The sequence below is a fragment of the Arachis ipaensis genome, chromosome B9 (assembly GCF_059453495.1).
Source record: "Arachis ipaensis isolate K30076 ecotype BB chromosome B9, ASM5945349v1, whole genome shotgun sequence".
In the NCBI taxonomy this organism is placed as follows: Eukaryota; Viridiplantae; Streptophyta; class Magnoliopsida; order Fabales; family Fabaceae; genus Arachis; species Arachis ipaensis.
The window spans coordinates 150,021,552-150,045,135 of record NC_142444.1 but is presented as its reverse complement, the minus strand read 5'-3'; the positions used below and the strand labels follow the sequence as shown (position 1 = coordinate 150,045,135).

Here is a 23,584-nt window from a genome sequence, read left to right as displayed (position 1 = left end):
ATGACCTTGTATTGAATTCTATAGATTAAAGCAGCTGGAATGGATCATTCCTTTATGTTAAGACCATGAATTTGGATATTTAGGAAAAGAGAGTCAAGAATGTTAGCGTCTAACAGGCTGGCCGTTTTATTTGGGAAACAGTTGAAGTAAACTGAACCGGGTCCAAGACTTGTTTCAACTGTTCCGATAAGAGAGTCTTGGAAGTCATTGTGTCTAATATCTCTAAGACACATAAAAATGGAAGCATTCAAACTTTCTCGGATAAGAGGTTTGACGGCAACTTGGACACACCCTATGTGAAGATATCTGTAGTGACGAGCATGTTCTCTGACAGATTGTTTGGTCAAAAGATGGAATTCCTCACCGGACTCTGGTCCCAGAGGGATGTTGTTTTCAGTGGTTTTGATGATATAGTCTGATTTTCTTTTGTTATCGTCAGGGACATATAATTCATCTTGGGGGATTTTGGGTATTTCCCAATTGTCAATGGCTTGATTGATATCTTTGAAGCAGACTTCTTCTTCAAAGATGTTATGTTTGGGTGAGAGTTTCTCAGGACGAGCAACTTTCTTAGTAAGGGGATTGGAGGAAGAATGGATTGGAGAGGTGGAGGAGGAAGATGGAGAAGAGAAGGAAAGACGTCTGGAAAGAGAGCGGAAGAGTTTAGATATATTTTAATAAAATCTGATATCATTGCCCTCCTTTAGTTCAGTAAGAACATGTATATTATCACTAAACTATCACTTTAATTTTTGAATCTGGGAATTATGACTTTTTTTTATGAAAACTTTAAATCTATAGCCACCAGGAATTCTTACGTTTGGATCTTATCACTTTCAAGAACATTGTTAAATTAGTCTTACTGCTCAACAAGGGTCTTACTGCTACAGTTCCTTTAAGTGATAAGATCAAACAGCCTGTACTTCCAGATTTAAAGAATATGTAAGAACATGAACAGTAAATAAGAACATGAACAGTAAATATTATTTTCAGATCCATGAATTTCAGAGATAGTCTAATGATAATAATAATAATATTCCTACTTCCCCATCAGGCTCTGATACTATATATATATATATATATATATATATATATATATATATATGGAGTCAATGCACATAGATATGCTATCGTAATAAAATATCACACTATGAATAATTATATTTGTCAAGTAAATTTATTTATACTCTATATTTATTATATTATTTTATGTAAAATTAAAATCTACTCTTCTAATTTAATATTATATATATATTTGCTTCTTACATTATCTAAAATTAAATTGGGATTATTTCTAAAGGCTTAACATGGTAAACAGAATATAATTAATATCTAATATTTTAATAATTAAAAACCTAAAATAAGTTAATAAATAATAATAATTAATACCTAAAATATCATATATATATATATATATATATATATATATATATATATATATTTTGATATTGTCCAAAATTAAATTGAAATTATGTTCAAAGTCTTAATACCGTAATTGAGGTATAATTAATACCTAAAATTTTAATAAGTAAATACCTAAAATAAGTTAATTAAATAACAACAATTAATACCTAAATTATTGAAAAGAAATTTTTAATAAATGTGAGGAATAAAAATAAAAAATTAATAAATAATATTAGTGTTTAAATGAAAGAGTTGATAAAGAATAATAATTATAAGTAAAAATAGTATTTTTATTTTGGAAAAAAAACACATGAGAAATTGTTTAATAATTCGTGCCATGTACATGATAATAGATTGTTCAATAATTCGTACTATGCACGTGATAAGTTTGAAATTATAATTTAAAATTATTTTATTAAAATTAATTTAAATTGTAGTAATTGCGTTTATTTTTTCTTAATCTAGCTAGTATTATGTGTATTAACTCTAATATAGTTATTAATCGTTTTTGTTAATCTATTTTTTCTCTAAATTTATGATTTAAAATAACAATTATAAATATTAATAATTAAACAAATTATTATATTATAATTATTTACGTTTTATTTCTAAAATTGAAAACATACTTTTTTTTATTTAATGGTTTTTTATTTATACTACCAGTATATATTAATCGATTAGTCAATAATTTTTTTATTCGTAGGATATATTTATTTATTTTGTTTAAATAATATTAAATCTTTCCTTATTTAAGTACACATATATTAATTATTTTTTGATTTTTTTATTATAAATAATTTTTTTAGCCTACAATAATTATACTGATTTTGTTATTCCATTAATACCATCATATGCGTAATAATATTCATAAATCATACTAATTTTGGTATATATATATATCAATTGTTTAATTAATAATTTTTTTTATTTTTAGAATATATTTATTGTTTTAAATAATTCTAAATACTTTATGTAGTTTATATATATATATATATATATATATATATATATATATATATATATTTAAATCGTATATATTAATTAATTTTTTTATCATAATTAATTTTTTTTGAATCTACAATCATTCAATAATTTTGTTATTCTTTATTATTAATGTCATCATATGTGTAACTTTTATAAATTATAATAATTTTTTATTTATCTATACATATATTAATTTTGTTAAATAATTATAAATATTTGTTTATATATATATATATATATATATATATATATTAATTATACATATAAAAATTTAAGTGGCATATGCTAATTATTTTTTATTCTACAATCGAGTAATAATTTTTTATTTTTTATACTATGCATATTCTCCAATCCCTTTTCATATGTATGATTAACAATTTTTTTTAAATGGTGATATTTTAATTTTTTTTTCACGTATTTTTATATATTAGCAAGAAAGTAAAATCACGTATTGTGGCTCTTTTTCCTTTTTCACGCCTTAATCTTAATTAATCAATCTTGTGTCCAAAACAGATGTTAGTTAATCTTAATTAAACTTTTAATCATTCTAATTTATTGATGAATTACATTTCTCTTAATAATTGCATTACTAATCTGAAATACAAAAAAAAGTGATACATATATCAAAAAAGAAAACAAACTTTAAAAAAAAATCACATTAAAAAGTTTAAAAATAACATATCCATAAAGAATAGTCATAATATATAAATTGAGACAATAATTTAAATTTTTCTAAAACTAATTTAATCAACTACCAATATTAGAACTAAATTATTTAAATAATAGTTAATCTATTCTAATCCTTAGATACGTATAGATTAGAGTCATTCTCGTAACAACCAACCGAAATAACATCATAAGATCGAATACTTAGAATCGGTACAAATTCAGACTATCTTCTTGTTAAAATTATTAAATTAAATTGACTTTTATTCTCTTCAATGGCATTGCATTAATGCACCAAAAGACCGATAATTTCTGAAAAAAATACAATATGTTATAAAATTATTTTTAATATAAAAAGCTTAAGAGAAAAAAATTTAAATATAGTACCAATCTTTGAATTTCATCTTCAAGGTGGCACGAATTTTTCAAAATTGAACCTAAATTGAGGAAATTTGATCTCATTATATGCTCCACTTCGAATATTTTTGGACAAACGTAGAAAATATAGAGGGGATGTGACTTGAACTTGACCTACAAAGCTCCTTAGAAACAATTGCCCAATCAAAAAAGAATAACAAATTAGAAAAAAAATGCTTTGATTCTTATATTTAGACTCACTAACCACAAAGAAACACTAATATAGCCTTTAGTAGTACAAAAATAATTATAAAAATTAATTTTTGCAATATCAATTTACCACTATGAACGTTAGTATCATATTTATAGCAATTAGAATTATAAATTTATGTTTAACTTTTTATATTATTATAATTAAGATATTTTTTAAATTAGTATAATTATGCATTATTCATTAAATTCTAATTGTAATATAATTTTAATAAAGATATTTTTAAAATAAATTTAGAAGAGAGAATAGTGCCTTTATTTTGAAAAGAAAATAAATTCATGAGAAATTGATACCTTACTTTCATTAGTTGGGGAAAATCTAATTTTAGTATATTAAGTAGATTATTTTATATAATTATAATAAGATATTTTTTTAAATTGGTATAATCATGCATTATTCATTAAATGCTAATTATAATATAATTATAATAAAGATAATTTCTAAAAATAATTTTAGAAGAGAGAATAGTGCTTTTATTACATGAGAATAGTACTTTCTAAAAATAAAGATATTTTTCTAAATTAGTATAATCAGGCATTATTCATTAAATACTAATTGTAATATAATTATAATAAAGATATTTTTTTAAAAATAATTTTAGAAGAGAGAAGAGTACTTTAATTACATGAAAATAGTACTTTCTAAAAATAAAGATATGTTCCTAAATTAGTATAATTATGTATTATTTATTAAATATTAATTATAATATAATTATAATAAAAATATTTTTTATAAAATAATTTAGAATAGAGAATAGGAAAGTTCATTTTGGAGGGAAAACGGAGTCATGAGAGATTGACACGTTACCTTCATTAGTTGGGGGAAAATCAGTTTTAGTATATTAAGTAGAAGTAGATTTTTTTTTATATGCATATAATTTTTCTAAAAAAGATTTGCTGGTTTATTAATTTAAAAAAAATTTAAGAGATAGATCGAATTTTGACACGTTATTCTTATGTTTATATTTTTTTAACAATTAAAAGTTTTTACTTTTCTTTTACCTTATAATTACTGAACAGATTATATAATTCACTTTAGGGGTCTAGGAAAGTTTAATCCTATTATTGATTAGGGTAGCACTGTATGGACTCCCATTATTTTTCTCTCAACAAGAGAACAATTATTGGATCACATCAATTACCCACTACGAACCAAGCTGCATATATAGCATTTTTGGCTACCCTATATATAGTTGTTAGACACTTAGACTTGAACATTTTTTAATAAAATCAATCATATCGGCCGTATGAAAATTGAAATGGCCAGATTGATCGAAAAAGAGATAACGATGATTGATATTGAGTATTCAAAAAGAGAAATGCTAGGGATTCTTTTTTGTTATTTTATTTATTATTTAGTTATTAATTTAATTTTTTTAATTTAATAATTTAATAATATATTTTATTTTATATTTTTTAAATATTAATAATTAATTAATAGTCAAATATAATAAAATTTAATAATATTCTAATATTTTTATAAATTAATTATATTTGATGTTTTATATTTATATTAATTCTTAAAAGATAAATAGTTTTTGTTTAATTCAAATCATTTATTTTTTATTTTTAATTTTTAAAAATATAGAAATTCTATTTTATTTAGAGTTATATTTATATATAATATATAAATATAAAATACATAATGCAAATTATTTACGTCCAACAAGCTTTTCTGGCTTACTAATGTTCCAATTGTTTCAGAAACTAAAGCGCTACAGATCTGAAATAATTAAATGACAAGTTTCGGGGGTAGAAAATTCTAGAAAAGAAATGGAGAAGATTGCGACTAAACTATCGGCGTTAAAGGAAGACCCAGCTTTGCTAATAAAATAGAGATCTTACAGCTGGAGGAAGAGGTGAGTAATGCATGTATTATGGAGGAAAGGTTCTGGAGGAAGAAAGCTAGAATTGATTGACTTAAATGAGGAGATCAAAACACAAAATTTTTTCACTCCAAGAGTCAAGTTAGAAACAGGAGAAATAATATATGGAAGTTAGAGGATGAGAATGGAGAGTGGTGTACTACTCCAGAAACAATTGGGGTGAGAGAGCAAAGATACTTTGAAGAGTTGTTTACAACCGGGAATCCTCAAGATCCTTCTCATGTGCTGGCTGGGTTGAGAAAGAAGGTCTCCTCTGAGACTAATCGGCACCTTACTAAACCGATTAGTGAAGGGGAAATTAAGAGGGCAGTTTTTTCTATTAACCCGGGGGCTGCCCCGGGAGATGATGGATTCACAACAAAATTTTTTCAATTTTATTGGAGAATCATCGGAGGGGATGTATGCAGGGCAGTTAAGAGCTTCTTTGGTGGAGGAAGAATACTAAAGAGCTTCAACCATACTCAAATTTGTCTAACTCCAAAAACTCCAAATGCAGAAAATATGTCACAGATCCGACCCATCAGCCTAAGCACCGTATTTTATAAAATTATTTCCAAGGTACTTGTCCATCGCTTGCAGCCTCTTATAAATAAAATAATTAGTGACAATCAGAGTTCATTTATTAGAGGAAGACTTATTAGTGATAATATTCTTGTGGCTCATGAATGCATGCATTTCTTAAAGAATAAATCATTTGGGGGCACTGATCTAGCTCTAAAGGTGGATATGAGCGAAGCCTATGATCGAGTGGAATGGAGTTTTGTGTGGTTCGTAATGAAGAAACTTGGTTTTTGTCAGAGGTGGATAGAATGGGTAAAGGAATGTGTCACTACTATTTCTTATTCTGTTATTGTGGAAAATTCTCCTATTGGTTTCTTTAAACCAAGTAGAAGGCTCCGGCAAGGAGATCCCCTCTCACCCTACCTTTTTCTATTATGCACAGAAGGTCTATCATTTCTGCTCCACAAAGGAGAACAGGATAACCTATTTCAGGGGTTTCGGCTGAACAGTAGATGTCCATCCATCAACCACCTTTTATTCGCGGATGACTCTTTACTATTCTGTAAAGTAACTTCACATAATTGCGCTAATTTGATTAATGTTATTCAACAGTATGGCTCCCTAAGCGGTCAGATTATCAATTTCAGTAAGTCTGCAGTATTTTTTAGTAAGAATACACCTCATGCTATTAAGGAAGAAATCGCTACTTTTATTAGAGTCCCTAATATTGGTGCACAAGACAAATATTTGGGTCTCCCATCTAACAGATTTAAAAGTCATACATTTGCTTATGTAAATGATAAGGTGTCGAAGAAGCTACAAGGTTGGAAGCGTCAACTATTGTCAGCAAGTGGAAAAGAAATCTTAATCAAAGCTGTGGGGTGTGCTATACCTATCTATACTTTAAGTTGTTTCAAACTGTCCGAATCACTATTAGATGATATTCACAAAATGATGATGCAATTTTGGTGGGGTCAAAAACAGAATGAAAAAAAACTCCAATGGATCAGCTGGGATACAATGAGCAGAATTAAAGAGGAAGGCGATATGGGGTTTAAAGATCTCAAAGCATTTAATCTGGCGATGCTGGCAAAACAGGGATGGAGACTAATGACTAAACCAAATTCTCTGTTTTATAAAGTCTTTAAAAGCAAATATTTTAGACTTACCTCTTTTTTAGGAACGAAACCAGGCCTGAGACCATCTTGGGCTTGGCAGAGCTTATTGGAAGGCAGAAAAGTACTGGAACAGGGTACCAAATGGAAAGTCACGACACAGGGTATAGTAAAATTCAAAGAAGAACCATGGTGTGGTAACTTACCTCCCTTTCGAGTACAAGAAGAAGACTGTAGTGATAGAAATCTGATCTGGCTAAGACAACTATTCAATGAGATAGGGAGTTGGAATACACAGCTCATTCATAGTAAGTTCAGTCCCAACATAGCACAACAAATCTGCCAAATAGACATTGAAGAAGGTGAAGATTCAGTCAGCTAGATAAAGCATGATTCAGGTCAGTACAATGTTAGAACGGAATATGAAGTAGCTTACAAGTTTTTTCATAAGCATAGCCTATGGAAGATTTTCATGTCAGATTTCAAAGTAAACAACTATGGAGGAGCATCTGGGAGGTTCGATGCCAACCCAAAATCAAGGCATTTCTATGGAAATTTGCTCACGAAGGGCTAGCAGTGAAGACAAATCTTCATAAGAGATACCTCATATCCCCAATTTATGCCCGCGATGTTCTTCACTGCCAGAAACGCACCTCCATGCTCTGATTTTTTGTCCGGGAGTTGTGCAAGTCTAGAATCAATCACCAGTAACAAGTGTTATTCCCAGAGATCTGACTATGGAACCATGGGAGTGGTGGTGTCAATTGATGGAAGCAGTGAGAAGAAGAAGAGAATCAAAAGAAAAAATCAGTCAAGTAAGTTACCTTCTATGGCAAATCTGGTTGTCCAGGAACGCTCTCATTTTTGAAAATTGCAGAGTTGATTGGGGAAATTCTGTCCCAAACTCTGACATTTGCGGAAGAATTTGGGCGACTTGGGATGCATAGCAACTGAAACTAAAGAGGAGAGAATAGCTTGTCCTTTTTGTTTTAATCCCTACTGCTTTAGCTTGGTATTATTGTTTCTGAGAGTTCTCCAAATTTTTATTATTGTATATGCTTATCCCTGTTTGTGTGGGTATTGTAATTGAATCATTTAATTGCAATAAAAGTATTATCTTTAGGAAAAAAAAAACAAGATTTAAATCTAGCCAATGAGTTATAACTCAAATGGTATAGTCTCCACATACTCATTTAAGAGGTTGCGGGTTCGAGTCTCCTATCTTTAATAAAAAAAAAAGATTTGATTCTATACCGAAAATTTAGAAGACTTTTGTCCTATTCATTAGATAATACATACTTTTCTTTTTTCTTCTAACTTTTCACTAAATTTAATTTAGTAAAATGTTACAAGAAAAAATAGAATATATCTACAAATACTAATATATATATATATATATATATATATATATATATTTCATTCACCAATCAACTTTAAAAATACTTCCATTGTCATACAATTTTGAAAAATGTTATATTTACGTTTTTTTTTTTTGTATATTTCTATTTTAAGTATTTAAAGTAAAATTAAAAAAATACAAAAAATTATCTTCTATATATGAAAAAGTCTAAAAAATTAACTACAATTTAAGTCAATTCAAATCAATCTATTTTTAATTTTAAAATTCAAAAAATAAAAATAGTGGAGAGTTATTTTTTTAATAAAAGATATATATATAGGTGGCAAACTATGATAACCAAGTGAATGGTGATTATAGGTGGCTATTGATAACTTCAAGTTGACTGACAAATATGAGAGTGATGCCTGACAGTTAGAAACTTAAAACACTAATTAAAATGTTAAGTTATATCTTAATCGTGTTATGACTAATCCAAATGTTCAAGATATGGTGGGGTAATCATAAGGTTTTGAAGGGTGGCAAACATTGCGAATATGAAGTGAATCAACTACATTGCATGGAGTTTAAGTTGTTTATTACAGTTGGAAACCTTAACCAAAGTTGCAATATGTTACAGGTGAAGGAGAAATGTGTAAGTGGTGATTTTTGGGGAGAAAAGAGGTTAACAAAGATTGAGAAAGACAGTCCAAAGCAGGTTCTTTCACCCAGAGGTGGAACCCTAGTTCTTTCTCGAGACTTTGCCAAGCCAATCACTCACTCTATTTTTCATTTCGATCCATTTTAACTTTATATTCATTTATTTATTCCTATATTTTTATAGACTTGGAACTCTGAAATTGTCATTTTGAAGACCGTGTAATGTTGTCTCAGCAAACTTATTGTTTATATCTGGCATTTACCGCATATCTGACCTCTTTAAAGAGGTCGGATACTATGAAAATGAGTAGTTTTCAATGAAAAGGGACAGCTTAGGCTTATTTAAGTAAGTAATTGTTTTTTCAAATTTCTCCAACTATCTTTATTTTTTTTGAAAGATAAATCCTAACAAACTTCTAAAATAAAGAGAATGGTTATACTTCAATAAAGATGGAACTATTTCAACAATAGTTATCTCCTCTACTATACATACACTGACACCCCTCAAATATATACACGTTCTATTCTACTAAAAACCTCCCTAAAACCTTGCTAACTTAAGCATAGGAGGCTCTAGCAGATACCACCCCCCACCTCCTCACGAGGACCTTAACATCAACATGAGACCAAGGTTGCGAGAACCGGACCGGTCAATAAACCGGTGAGGTCACTGGTTCAATGGTTCACTGATTCGACCGGAGTTCAACCGGGATTGAACCGATTTAATAAAATATTAAATAAAATTATTAAAAAACCTAAATAATTTTAAATATATAAATTCAATAATTTCTAACTTAATAAAATTTAAAATTTCACATAATAAATTATTTATAACTTAATATTAGAGGTTCCCAAACAACTTCAAACATCAAAGTTTATTATTAGAGGTTCACAAACAACTTCATAATTTTCTGCCTTATTTTTTTTGTTTTCCTCCAAAAGCCTTTTGAATTGAAGTTCAACATCTTCAGTTACTTTGTTACAAACTTTAATTTGTCCAGAAATTTTTGCAAGATGATATTTCATTCTATATATCCCCCTCCATTGTAAGTATTCAAGTAGAAAATACATGTATATTAAGCCTTGTTATTTTTGTCATACTTCACTGTAAAATATTGCTAAGTTGGGTCAGATTTACCTCTGGATGAACCAGTTTGAGAATCTTGAACAGCATTATCTTGTGGCTGTGGGTTACTTTGTGATTGTTCCATCTGTAACAATTAGAAAATCAAAGACCAGAAAATAACTTCAGAAAATCATGTAATCCAGATAAACATGAAGCAGCAACCAAAATCATGAAGCAGCAACCAAAATCATGTAATCCAGCATGAACAAATAAATAATTCAGCAACCAAAATCATGAAGCAGCAACTCATTTCATCATGAACAAATCATGAACAGATACCAAATCATGAATAGCAACTCAAACAAAATTTTTCTGATGACCTCATCATGAATCCAGATAACAAATCATGAACAGATACCAAATCATGAATTCAGATAACAAAACATGAACACAGATAACAAATCATGAACAGAAAAATTATAAAATCAAGCACAGATAACAAATCATGAACAAATCGCAAGCTAATAAATCATAAAATCAAGCACAGAAAATCAGAAGGCAGCGAGGTGGAAGGAGGAGGCGACGATTAAACAAGAGGTGAGGTGGAAGGCACAAACGAATAAGAACAAAATATTACCGGCGGCGAGTAACGGCAACGAAGGAAGAGGCGAGCTCGGCGACGACGATGGAGGAGGCGAGCTCGACGACGACCAACGAGGAGGGGAGCTCGACGACGACGAAGAGGGGCTGTGGGACGGCGAAGAGGGGCTGTGGGATGTGGGATGTGGTGGCGATGGTGGTGGGATGCGGTGGCGATGGTGGCCGTGGCTATGCGACGACAAAGAGGGGCTGCTCGATCGTGGCCCGTGGGTGCTTTCTCTTCTACCCGTGGTGGCTATGCTGTGCTTTCTCTTGTGAGAGTGTGAGACTGAGATTAGGATTAGGGTTCGTTGTGTTTAGCTTCTCTTTTTTTTTTTCCTTTTCCTTCAAAACGACGCCGTTTAGTAGTTTAATATCCAAACCAAAAACCGCTAAAAAACCGAACAGTTCTCCCGATTCACCGGTTAACCGCCGGTTCGATCAGTTTTCTCACCAGTTTTTTGTCAAGCAGTTTATGACCTTACTCAGACCGGCTAAGTGACCGGTTCCCAGTTTTTTCGATTGAACCGGCCGGTCCGGTTCGATTTTCAGAACCATGCGTGAGACGCTGCCATATACAAAGGGATCCGAACCTCACATCAGACGCTGCCATACAAAGGGATCCAGACCTCACATTTGGACTCAAATCAACGTTTCAAATAACCTTTGAAACACTTATATTATTCAAGAACTTCAAACAATTCTTTATTTCTCACGAGAGATGAAATCAAACCAATAAAATAAACACGACCTATATAGAAAATTATAATTTTAAAAAAGAAAACACTGGACTGCAACAATTTATGTGCATCTTCCATTTCATAATATATGTTTTTTCGGTCATTAATTCTGTATTTTTTTCTTCAACGTTTCTTCTTGCTTTTGGATTTAGCAGTATTCTTCTTTCTCGTACTTGATCCTGATCCTGAATTAATTCTTCTTACTTATTGTTTTTGAGCTTCTCGTTTTTGAACCCGCTTCTCGCTTACATAGTATATTACTGCATCATCGTATGCGGTTTCAAAGCAAATTCCGCAAAATTCAAAGTCATCACGAGGTGCATCTGGATCCTTCAAATCTTTTAATTGTTCATCACATCTTGTCCTCAATTTCCCCTTCAACTCGACATCGCCACATAGGCGTAAATCCAAAGATTCAAGATGAGGACAACCATCAAGAATGGCGCTCAAGCCACTATTGTCGAAGTAGTTTTTAACAAGTTGGAGATGACGTAAGTTGGACATATTTTGTGCAATAGCAAATGCTTCTTTATTACCTCTAGAATTATTGTTAAACTTGAATGATTTTAGAAGAGGACAACTTCGGCCAATTGCTTCTAAAGCAATACTAGATACTTCGGGACAAAGAGTAATATCAAGTTCCTCCAACAATAGAAGCTTTTCAGCCATCTCACATAATCCTTTGTCTAAAATTTGACGGAAGCATTGAACAAGTCGTAGGCATTGCAATTTATGACATCCCCGGTTAGAAATCACCATACAAACTGTTAGTTTTTAAATCCATAAATAATTTGTCTAAGTTACTTATTCAGACAACTCAACAACAATACACCATAATCATAACGACCAGCAAGGGAAACAAAACACAACAATAATTCATGTTGGTACTCTATTAACATTTGAACTTCACTTAGAGAAGTAACACTAAAGATGCTATTTTTTAACAACCATATTATGTGTATAACCAAATTAATTATTAGAATAAAATATATATTAAAATACAAATTACACGCTAAAAATAAATTACACTGATTTTAATTGTTAATTTTAATTTACAAATAATAATTTTTATCTTTTATATATGCATGAATTCTAATTAATATCTTACTAGTCAAGAAACATAAAAGTGGGGGTAATAAGACTGACACTGCAACAAGATAAAAAGGTGACCCTCATGAGATTAAGACTCGTGAACAATCTTTAATAATAAAGTTTGTAATTCATGAAACTTTTAACAATTTTTAACAATTGTAATTCAAGTTGAATTCTTCAACTTAATTATAAATTATCGATGATCTTATTATAATTATCAATACAAACATCACATTAAAAATCATATGCCAATAAATGTTAAAAAGTAATTTTATACAAATAAAAATGAAAAATTTTGAACTTACGAGTCAATTATATATTTGAGGAGATCATTGGTAACAAAGTACTCGATACTTATGTCTACCAACTGGCCACAACTACGATCAATTGCATGGCAGCACATCTTCTCCAATTTATAGTCCACCGAATTGCTAATCCCAATATCACACATGTTGATGGTGCGCCACATGAGCGGATCCATGCAGATGCGCCACCATTTGCGGCACACAAACTGAACGCTGGTTAAGATCTGAAATGCGGTAAGTTTCCCAATGATCATCAAAGTGAGATCGTGCGGAAGATTCAACCAGTTTAATTTCTTCACAGGCCGTGCATTAATGGATCGGTGGTCCATTGTGATTTGGAAAGTTCACAGGTAGGCGAATGAGGAATTAGGGTTTGAGTTAGTGGTGATTTTTTAGGAATAGATTTTGGTGTTGGTGTCGATGTTGATGTTGCCCCACTTATATATCGCGATTTGTATTTGCTAATTAATTTGTTTTTATTTCTCCTGAACCGTTTTTACGTGCGCCTCAAGTTCTAACTGATGCCTTCATCCACTCTAAATGTGTTTAAATATTATTATTTACCATGTTCTGATAAATAAATTCTTTGACTGAATACATAAAAAATTAGTTTAAAATCTGAATAAACAAAAACAATATGTTTAATTGTTTTTCAGTTTATTTTAATTTTGTAAATAGATTTTATACTGTGCCAACTAGTTATAGTTTAAATGGTATTTTTTTATATTCACTTTAAAGTTACGAATTTAAATTTTACTCCTAATTTTAAAAAAAATTAATTATTACGATAAAAAATATTAAAGTTAACAAAATATTTTTTTTTAAAATTGAGAATATATACCATTAAAGACCTAATTAAATTTTTAAATGTATTATTTAAAAAAATACTATGTTAACTTTAATATTTTTTATACAAACATAATTCAATTACAAAATTAAAAATAATGTAACAATAAATATAAACCCTTCATAGAAATATACCCGTATAGTAAAAATATTGCATTGTATCCTATGAAACATGTACAATTCCCTAAAGAAGTGGGTTTAGATATATTTCAAACACTACACTTATTAACACTTATGTCAACTTTTTTTTGGTGACTATTAACACTTATGTCAAGTGTGTCTTAATAAAAATATATTTAAATACTCCTAAATATTGACAGGTGTTAATGTGTCTAGCCTTATTATTAGAATGAGTTTAAAAATAATATATATTATTATTTATTAAAATAAAAAATATTTTAAATATTTTATATAATTAAAAATATTAAAAATTAAAAAATTAATTTATATTTTAATATTAATAAAATATTATAATTTATTTAAAAAAATTAAATTTTATATTTTATATATCTATCATTTCTTCATATTTTATAAAAAATTAAAATTTATATGTCTACATATTTCGTATTAGTGTTCATCATATACTCATATTACTGATAATCCTTTTAATTATTACTCCTTTAAAAATCAACTATGACTTTAATGTAATCAGAATTTTTTTTTTTCACTCAAATAATTACCATATTTCTATTATTATTTTACAGCACATTTTTATTATATACAATTTTTTAAATTTAAAAACATGACTTATATTTTTTAAAAAAACATCAACTATAATTTTAATGTAGCTAAAATTATTATTAACAATGTTGCATAAACAATGATAGCGTCTCATCACTAATCAACTGTCTTTAAACATAAATATGAATAAATTACCATTTGTATCCATAAAATATACAGACGCTAACAAATGTATCCATATAAATCATCTTTCGTTAGGGTACTTTCGTTTTATTTTTATATGGGTACATTCGTCAGTGTCTGTATGCTTGAAGTAGAGTTCGAACCCTTACCCTCAAGGAAACAAAAGCACTCAACAACCACCTGGCCAATATGCTTCTTACTAAAATTTATGCAAATTATAATACATATAGATATTTTTCATCAAATAATTTATTTTTATTTAATTTATTTTAATTTTAATTATAAACTCACTCATTCTTAAATTAATTATACTTTTATTTAACAATAATTATAAACTCACTTATTTTTTTATAATTATATAATATCTATTAATATTATTTTTTAATAAATACTTATAGTATATAATAGTATAATAGATATAAACTAATTAATAAATTATTAAAATTTAAAAATAATAGTTATTTTAATATAAAAACAAAATAAAATATTTATGATAGTGTAAAAATAATAAAATATTTATTGTTCATATTTCATATTGTTTTAAAATAACTTGATATTTTTAAAATATTAGTAAAAATATGTATTTTAAATTTTAATTTTAAACTTTTGACTATTTTTTATTTTTTATTTATATAGGACCGAGTCAACTAGTTCAATCAGTAACCCATCGATTAAACCAATAATCTAGTGATCCAGTAACTTGACCGGTTTAATTACCGGTTCGATTGTGACAACTATATTTTAGATACTCTTTCTTTCTTTCTAAAAAGTAAAAACTAACTCAACCAAAAATCATATCTTTATAGACTTAGTAGATCGTTTTAGAAGGTAAAAAATTGTAGAAAAGAGAATTAAATGGAGAGTCTCACCTCAAAGTTCGGTTAAAATCCATAGAGATCCTTGACTAGGAAATCAGCCACCATTCCAAGTCCAACCACCAAACAACGAATACTTAACTGAGTAGCTAACATATATAGGTACACCAACTAATTGATCATAGAGGACTTGGGATTAACAATTAGTGACAACCCACTTTAGCCCTGAAACAGTACAACCAGAAACTTGCATATTTGTTCTAGCAGATATAGTGTTACCGAAACACACTTATTTTTGAGAGCCAATGAAAGTCTCCTGAAAAATTTTTGTCTTAGACGCTTAAACTTGCTAACGAATATGGTCTCTCAATCTTCATCCTCATTTCTTCTCTTAAGCTTTTTCTTTTTTCTTCTTCTTCCTAAGTTTTTTCTTCTATGTGGGTAAAGAAGCTCTAATTAGTTCTTTTGGGATAATCTCTCAATGTTTCAGACAACACCACTTTATTGTAATTGATTTAATTTCAATTCAATAAAATATTCTTACCTTTAGGGAAAAAAAAGAAATACTTCCATTGTCACACAATTTTGAAAAATGTTATATTTACGTTGTTCTTTTTGTATATTTTTATTTTAAGAATTTAAAATAAAATTAAAAGTTATCTTATATATATATAAGGTGTGAAAAAAATGGTTTATAATTATATAACAAGGTCACAACTATATATGGTAGTTAAGCGAGGGGTGACTATGAGTAGCTTTAAGATGATGGACAAATATAGAAGTGACACCTAACAATTAAAACACTGATCAAAATGTTGTTATATATATCTTAATCGTGCTAATGATTAATCCAAAAATGCTAATCAGAAGTTATTTACCACCGTGGCAATGTTGGTAATATAACAAAAACCAAATGACATAAGCGTAATTGTCATTTTTTTGTAAGTTGCAACCAGATTGATCCATATTTGTGACCTGACAAAGGATTTCAAGGTATCGAGAAAAATGGTGGGCGAAGGTTTTGAAGATCGATGAACAATGGCGAAAAAGAATACAAAGTGAATCAACTATATTGCATGACGTTTAAGTTATTTCTTGTGGTTGGGAACTTTAATCCAAAGTTGCAACATATTACATAGAAAGAGAAACATGTAAGTGGGGATTTTGGGGATAGAAGAGGTTGAAGAAAATTATGAAGACTGTATAATAATAATAATAATAATAATAATAATAATAATAATAATAATAATAAATGTCTCAACAAACTTATATTATCCAAGAACTTCAAACAATTTTTTATTTTTGATAAGAGACGAAATTAAACCAATAAAATAAACATGACCTATATAAAAAAAAATTATAATTTAAAGAAAGAAAACATTAGACTGCAATAATTCATGTGCATCTTCCATTTCATAATATATGCTTTTTTGGTTATTAATTTTGCATTTCTTTCTTCCATGTTTCTTCTTCCATTTGATTTTAGCATTATTCTTCTTTCCCCTACTTGATCCTAAAATTAATCCTTTATACAGTAATCTTGGATTTTTAATACATTCCCATATAGCATATATTTCCTCCCAATTTGCTTCATCCAAATTTTCTGCCTCTGTATATCTTTTTTCTTTCTCGGCTCTCTCAGCTTCTTGTTTTTTAACCCTCTTCTCGCGTAGATACTCGTATAATGCATCCTGGTATGCAGTGTCATAGCATCGTCCCCAAAATTGAAAGTCAAGGGGAGCATCTGGATCTCTAAAATCTTTTAATTGTTCATCACATCTTGTCCTCAATATCCCCTCCAACTCGACATTGTAACAGTTGCGTAAATCCAGAGATTCAAGATGAGAACAACCATTAAGAATGGCGCTCAAGCCACTGTTGTCGAGGGGGTTTCCAACAAGTTGAAGATGGCGTAAGTTGGACATATTTTGTGCAATAGCAAATGCTTCTTCGTTACCGCCACAAACAAAACCATTATTGTCGTTAAATTTGAATGATTTCAGAAGAGGACAACCTCGGCCAATTGCTTCTAAAGCAATACTAGATACATCGGGACAAGGGGTAATATCAAGTTCCTCCAACAATGGAAGCTTTTCAGCCATCTCACATAATCCTTTGTCTGAAATTCGATAGCTTCGAACAAATCGCAAGTGTCGCAATTTATGACATCCCCTGTTAGGAATCACCATACAAACTGTTAGTTTTTAAATCCACAATTAATTTGTCCAAGTCACTTATTTAGATAACTCAATAACAAAACACCATAATCATAATAATATACTGGGAAGATAAACAACACACAACAATAGGCTTTTTTATTAAAATAAGTAAAAAAAATACATTATTTCCTCATATATGCATGGTATAATTTATTTGCCAGAATACGCAGCTCCATTTCATGGAAGGCAGCCACGAAATGGATTTTGCCCCCATCTCACTCCAGCCGCCCACGAAATGGGCCAGAAGTCCAATTCATGGTCAGCGCCCAAGAAATGGACATGTCCAGGTAAGCGTCCGCGAAATGGGCCAATACACTGATGGTACATGCAAATTGGACCAGGTTGACATTTCTGGCGGGCCTGACGCGAAAAGGAACCACTTCAGTTGTACTCCACACGAAATGGAGGCAGGAATTCACTATAAAAAGGGGCTCGGAAGACAGTTTGCAAGCATGGTTGAAAATTTTTGGTGTCTCACCGGAAAATTCATCTCAAGCAACTCTCTCCTCTCTCTATGTGTTTTCTTTCTTTCTAAAATTCTGTAGTTGTTATTTTGTTGTGTCTATGGCCACTGAAAATGTGTACGTTGTCATATATCCTAATGGAGAAATTTCTGTTACATCTGAAGGTGTTATATTCGTTTGTGATGATCCACTGTGGATAATGACCCCGCTGCAGTCGTCTTTGGAAGAGCTGAAGAACGTGATCCTGGTGAATACCGGTCTAGTTGGAAAAAAAGAAATCACGAAGTTGACTTACAGAATGCCAGTTGCAGTGGCCAACTCGTTTACATATCAGAAAATGCAGATTAAATCTGACCAACAAGTTTCGATGATGTTTTCTTATCATCGGAGCATTGAAAGTATTTACTCACTAGAGCTGTGTGTGTGTCTCCAAGATCTTGGTGGAAGCTCCTCTAGTTCCAATAATGTGGTGAATAATGTGGTGCAACCTGGAAATTTCGTTGCCGCGGATTTGATGCCATTCCAGGAGATTGTTAGAGCTCCTAGTCCCAAGTTCAACGCCTTTGTCACGCACGGACAAACTGGAGGAAATCGTTGTACACGTCCTCCCCCTTGTAACTGAGTTGCATCACCAGAAGGTATTAGTGGTGGGTTGGCAGACACTTCCGACGAAGATGAGATCGAAGATGATAGTGGTGAAGAAGCTGAAGTGGTTCCTGAAACCCAACCCGTTTACCATGAGAGGGATCTTCCGAGTCGTGTTGAATCGGTTGGTGGGTCAAGCGGTACTCCAGGCCACTATCTGTCCTTAAATCTCGGTGCAATGGGTTCGACCACCGCTGAAGACACACCAAGCAACTATGCTTTGTCCGGTGAGATGGAGCTCGAGGTCGGTCTAAAATTTCTCAATAGAGAAACTGCCATGCTTGCCGTAAAGAACTACACCATTCGTAGAGGTGTGGAATACAAGGTTGTAGAGTCGGATCAAGCTAGGATCAGACTAGGACGTAGAGAATAAAAGACGTCGGCCCTGCATGAAGGAGACATCATAACCTGGTCGTAGAGATGACACTGCGGTGTCAGTGATAGGCGGATCTCCTCCCCGCGAGTATGGGCTGTGGGTGTGTGGGGTGACGACTGCTGAGGTATGAAATGGTCCATGCCGTCAAAAAAGGAAGAGAAGTTCATCCAACCAACTCTATCCATAGAATCAATCAAGTCCTGTGTGCCACCCCCTGGGATGATCCACCGACCTCATAGCTACTCTGTTGTGGCATGAATTGCTGCATGGAAGGTGGCTAAGGTTGGTCTCCTGCCATGTAAGGTTGAGGGTAGTAGAAATCTCCGTGAAGATGAGGTTGTTGCTGTGAATGATGTGATCCGACCTCAGGCTCATCTTGTGGCCGATCTTGTTCGGGAAACTCTACCTCTTCGAACCCCATCCCGGAAGCTTGCTGATGTCTTTCTCGTCGCGTTCGTCGGCGCCTACAGTCTTGTGGAACATCAGGTAACCTTACCATCGGTACTCTTCCATACTTTGCAGGTACTCCAGGAGGAATGTCATCCGTCCGCGGATCATGCAATGCTTCCGGGGCGGATAGAAACCTACGGGTCCTGTCACAGTACCATCTATAGTAATCCAGACTAGGATGTAAGGTGTCGGCCCGATCAATGTGCAGACGATATGCCTCGGTTCGGCGACTAGCCCAAACCTCAAACCAAGTTGACAGGCGAATGGGCCACCACCCATCGTCATTTCGGGCCGACTGTCGATGGAATGTGTCGATATTCAACGGAGGGTTCGGCGGTCCTTGTCTTCCTCCAAATTGACACAATACCCTGTCGATATTTAGAATCTCAATCCACCAAAATAATATTAGAGGTACAACCAAGTGGTAGAAGTCTCCATGAGGATGGCCGAGAAATTCAACAGGCACTCTCGACAGAATACGAGGATCCATGTACGGCATCCAATTAAACTGCAAAAAGCGGACTATAACGTAAACAAGGTATTAAAGGCATCTCCATATCTAAATATTAATAGAACATAAACCGCACCTCGTCCACTTGCAGGTTGTCCAACCTGAGGCGGTGCCTGAGAAGGCGTTGCTCAGCATAGTCATTGTGTCCCTTCTTTCCTACCCACCTGATGCAAAACCAGTACGTGCAAATAAACCGTATAGTAAACAGCGAAGGAAAATGTATGATGTAACTAAAGCTAGAAGGATATGACAAAAATTACCACACTTTGTAGCTAATGGAAAAGTATACGAAGTCGTCACATCTGGTGCCCAGAACGATAGGCTATAATAAATCCACGACATTAACAACGTATGACAGCCACCCATACCTTCGACGGTATAATCTGTTGCCAAGCACATGGCTCGATATAGCCAACAAAGACATGCGCTCCCCCAACTATAACTGCTAATAGCATCAAAATCGGCAAGCAAAGGTAGGTAGCATACATAGACTGTGTTGTTGGCCTTGTCCGGTAGTAGCACGCCGCCCAACAAATATAGAATGTAATAACGGGCATACTGGATCATGACATCATCTGCGGCATCCAACGGCATCTGTTGAAGACGACTTCTGATCCACTTCAGCCTTATGTTATACTTAGTTGTCCCTACATGTCCGGGTGGTACATCACCAAGTAGCTCTTCGCACCATTGCCATATATCTCTCTGGTGAAACTTGCTCCATGACCTAAGAGTTCCACTAACAGGCTCGCCATCAATGGGTAACCCTAACTGCATAGCCACATCCTCTAGTGTTATGGTACAGTCACCCCACGGGAGATGAAACGTGTGCGTCTCGGGTCGCTATCGTTCAACAAATGCACTTATCAGCGGATTGTCATACTCAAAACGCCTTATTAAGGACGCATAATAGAATCCTGTTCATCGTAAATAAGGTTTAAGTCTTTGCCGCCTGAGATCCATGCTTAGATCCACCGGCTCTGACGTGAAAACATCAACAAGTGTGCCATGCGACGTCAGAACACGTGCGGACTACAACACCGAAAACGAAATACCACACTTAAGTTTACACTACCAAATATTAAATAATGATAGAGACTAATAACAATATTAACCACACATGACACTTACCTTATGAATCAAATGTGCGGCAATATGCACTTCGTCTAACCGATTAAGATTTTCTTCCACGTTCATACCACTACCATCCCCCATGTCACACTTTTATATTCAAGCCATAATACAAAAATATTAGTCAAAACTCACTTTTTTTTTCCAACTCTCTTCCACGGTTTGCATTACCCAACCCTCTCTTCCACTATTTTTCACTGCATGGAATACTTGGTTCCCTACCCCCCTTTAAATACACAAACCAATTCATCAGTCCCAACCTTGCCTCCCCAAGCGACCAATGCATGCTTGTACGGGACTAACGCACTGCAACTTGTAGCTTTCACCGAAGACCCATGCATTTCGTGTCTGCCCCCATTGAAATGGCCATTTCGTTGGAGCCGCAACCGAGGTTGCCCAATTCGCGTCTGCCACCCAAGCCTTAGCTCATTTCGCGGTCACCTCACCTGAGATCACCATTTCACTGGCGCCGCCCCGGATATGGCCCATTTCGTGGCTGCCATAGGGGAGTTAGTCTCGCACGCAGGTTTGTCAGTCTTTCTTCAACTATTTCGTGAGCGGCTAGAGTGACATGGGGAAAAATCCATTTCGTGGATGACTGCTGTGAAATGGTGCTGCGTATTCTGACAAATATTTTCATCCATGCGTATTTGAAGAAATAATGTATTTTTTTACTTATTTTAATAAAAAGCCCACAACAATAATGCATATTCGTACTCTCTATTAACATTTGAACTTCACTTTGAGAAGTAACAATAAACATACTAAGAATACAAATTTAAAATACAAAATACATATTAAAAATGTATTAAACTACATATATATTTATGAGTAATATTACATGTACACTAAAATCAGCCACCTGTATAAAATACATGTTGAAATATAAATACACATTAAAAATAAATTAAATCACACATATATTTATACACAAATATATTAGTAATTGATTTTAGTAGCTAATTTTGATGTACAAATAGTATTTTTATATATTTATATATAAATACATAATGACTAATTTTATTAGCTAATTTTAGTATACAAGATAGCACTTTTTATCCTTTATATATGCACGAATTCTAATTACTATCTTAATAATTAAGAAACACTTAGCCATGAGATTAAGACTTGTTTATAATGATAACACTTCAAACATGTGTGAACAATCTTTAATTTTAATATCTTTTCTTTATTCATGCACACTTAGTCATGTACACTTATCTAGTTAATAATAAATTTTGTAATTCATGAAGCTTTTAACAATTTTTAACAATTGTAATTCAACTTGAATTCCTCAACTTAATTATAGATTATCGATGAGCTTATTATAACTACCAATACAAACATCACGTTAAAAATCATATGCCAATAAATGCTAAAAAGTAATTTGATACAAATAGAAATGAAAAATTTTGAACTTACGAGTTAATTATATAGCTGAGGAGATCATCGGTACCAAAGGAATGGATAGTTATGTCTATCAACAGGCCACAACTACGATCAATTGCATGGCGGCACATCTCCCCCAATTTATAGTCCACTGAATCGCGCATACCAATATCGCACATGTTGATGGTGCGCCACATGAGCGGATCCATGCAGATGCGGTGCCATATGCGGCACACGAACTGAACACTGGTTAAGATCTGAAATGTGGTAAGTTTTCCAATGATCATCAAAGTGAGGTCATGCGGAAGATCCAACCAGTTTATTTTCTTGGCAGGCCTTGCAAGAATGGATCGGTACTCCATGGCGATTTGCAAAGTTCATAGGTTTTGGTGTTGGTGTTGCCCCCAGGCCGCAGAGAAGAACAGAACTTGATAGCCCAGAACCTATAAAAATAAATAGTTAATGGATTAATAAATTATGTCTTTTTCATGGTCTCCAATGGAACCCTAACCCTAGAAAGCTTGACCGATCCCTAAATCATGAACAATGCATTATATAGAAAGAGGTTGAAGGAAGAGGAGGAGCCAAAGGGGAGGTTTACCTGAACAGTGTCCACGATGGGGCAGAGTGGGATAGGAGGTCTGGGGAGAGAGCGCACCGAGATTTAAAGAGAGGCGACAATGGAGGAGGTTACACAGGGTTCCATTCTTCTTTCGGATGCGAAACTCGGGTCGGGTTAGGTTTCGAAATAGGAGGCAGGGTCGCAAAATCATTGAATAGCGATGAGGATAAAGAACGGAGCGTATGGTATGAAAATATTGAGATTTCATTTTATATTTAAAATTTATTTTTA

At 32.3% G+C, this 23,584-nt stretch overlaps 1 protein-coding gene and 1 pseudogene across 1 annotated transcript; both read right to left on the bottom strand.

Moving 5' to 3' along the window:
• Positions 1–11,747: 11,747 nt before the first annotated feature.
• On the bottom strand, positions 11,748–13,350 carry LOC107616357 (putative F-box/LRR-repeat protein 9; annotated as a pseudogene).
• Positions 13,351–16,910: 3,560 nt separating this feature from the next.
• LOC107619081 (F-box protein SKIP19-like) lies at positions 16,911–23,508 on the bottom strand. Its single transcript, XM_016321288.3, has 3 exons — positions 23,333–23,508; positions 22,765–23,174; positions 16,911–17,718 (listed from the first exon to the last, which is right to left on the bottom strand). Exons 2-3 carry the CDS (start codon positions 23,091–23,093, stop codon positions 16,911–16,913), a joined length of 1,137 nt encoding a protein of 378 aa, XP_016176774.1. The 5' UTR covers positions 23,094–23,174; positions 23,333–23,508.
• Between the last annotated feature and the right edge of the window lie 76 nt (positions 23,509–23,584).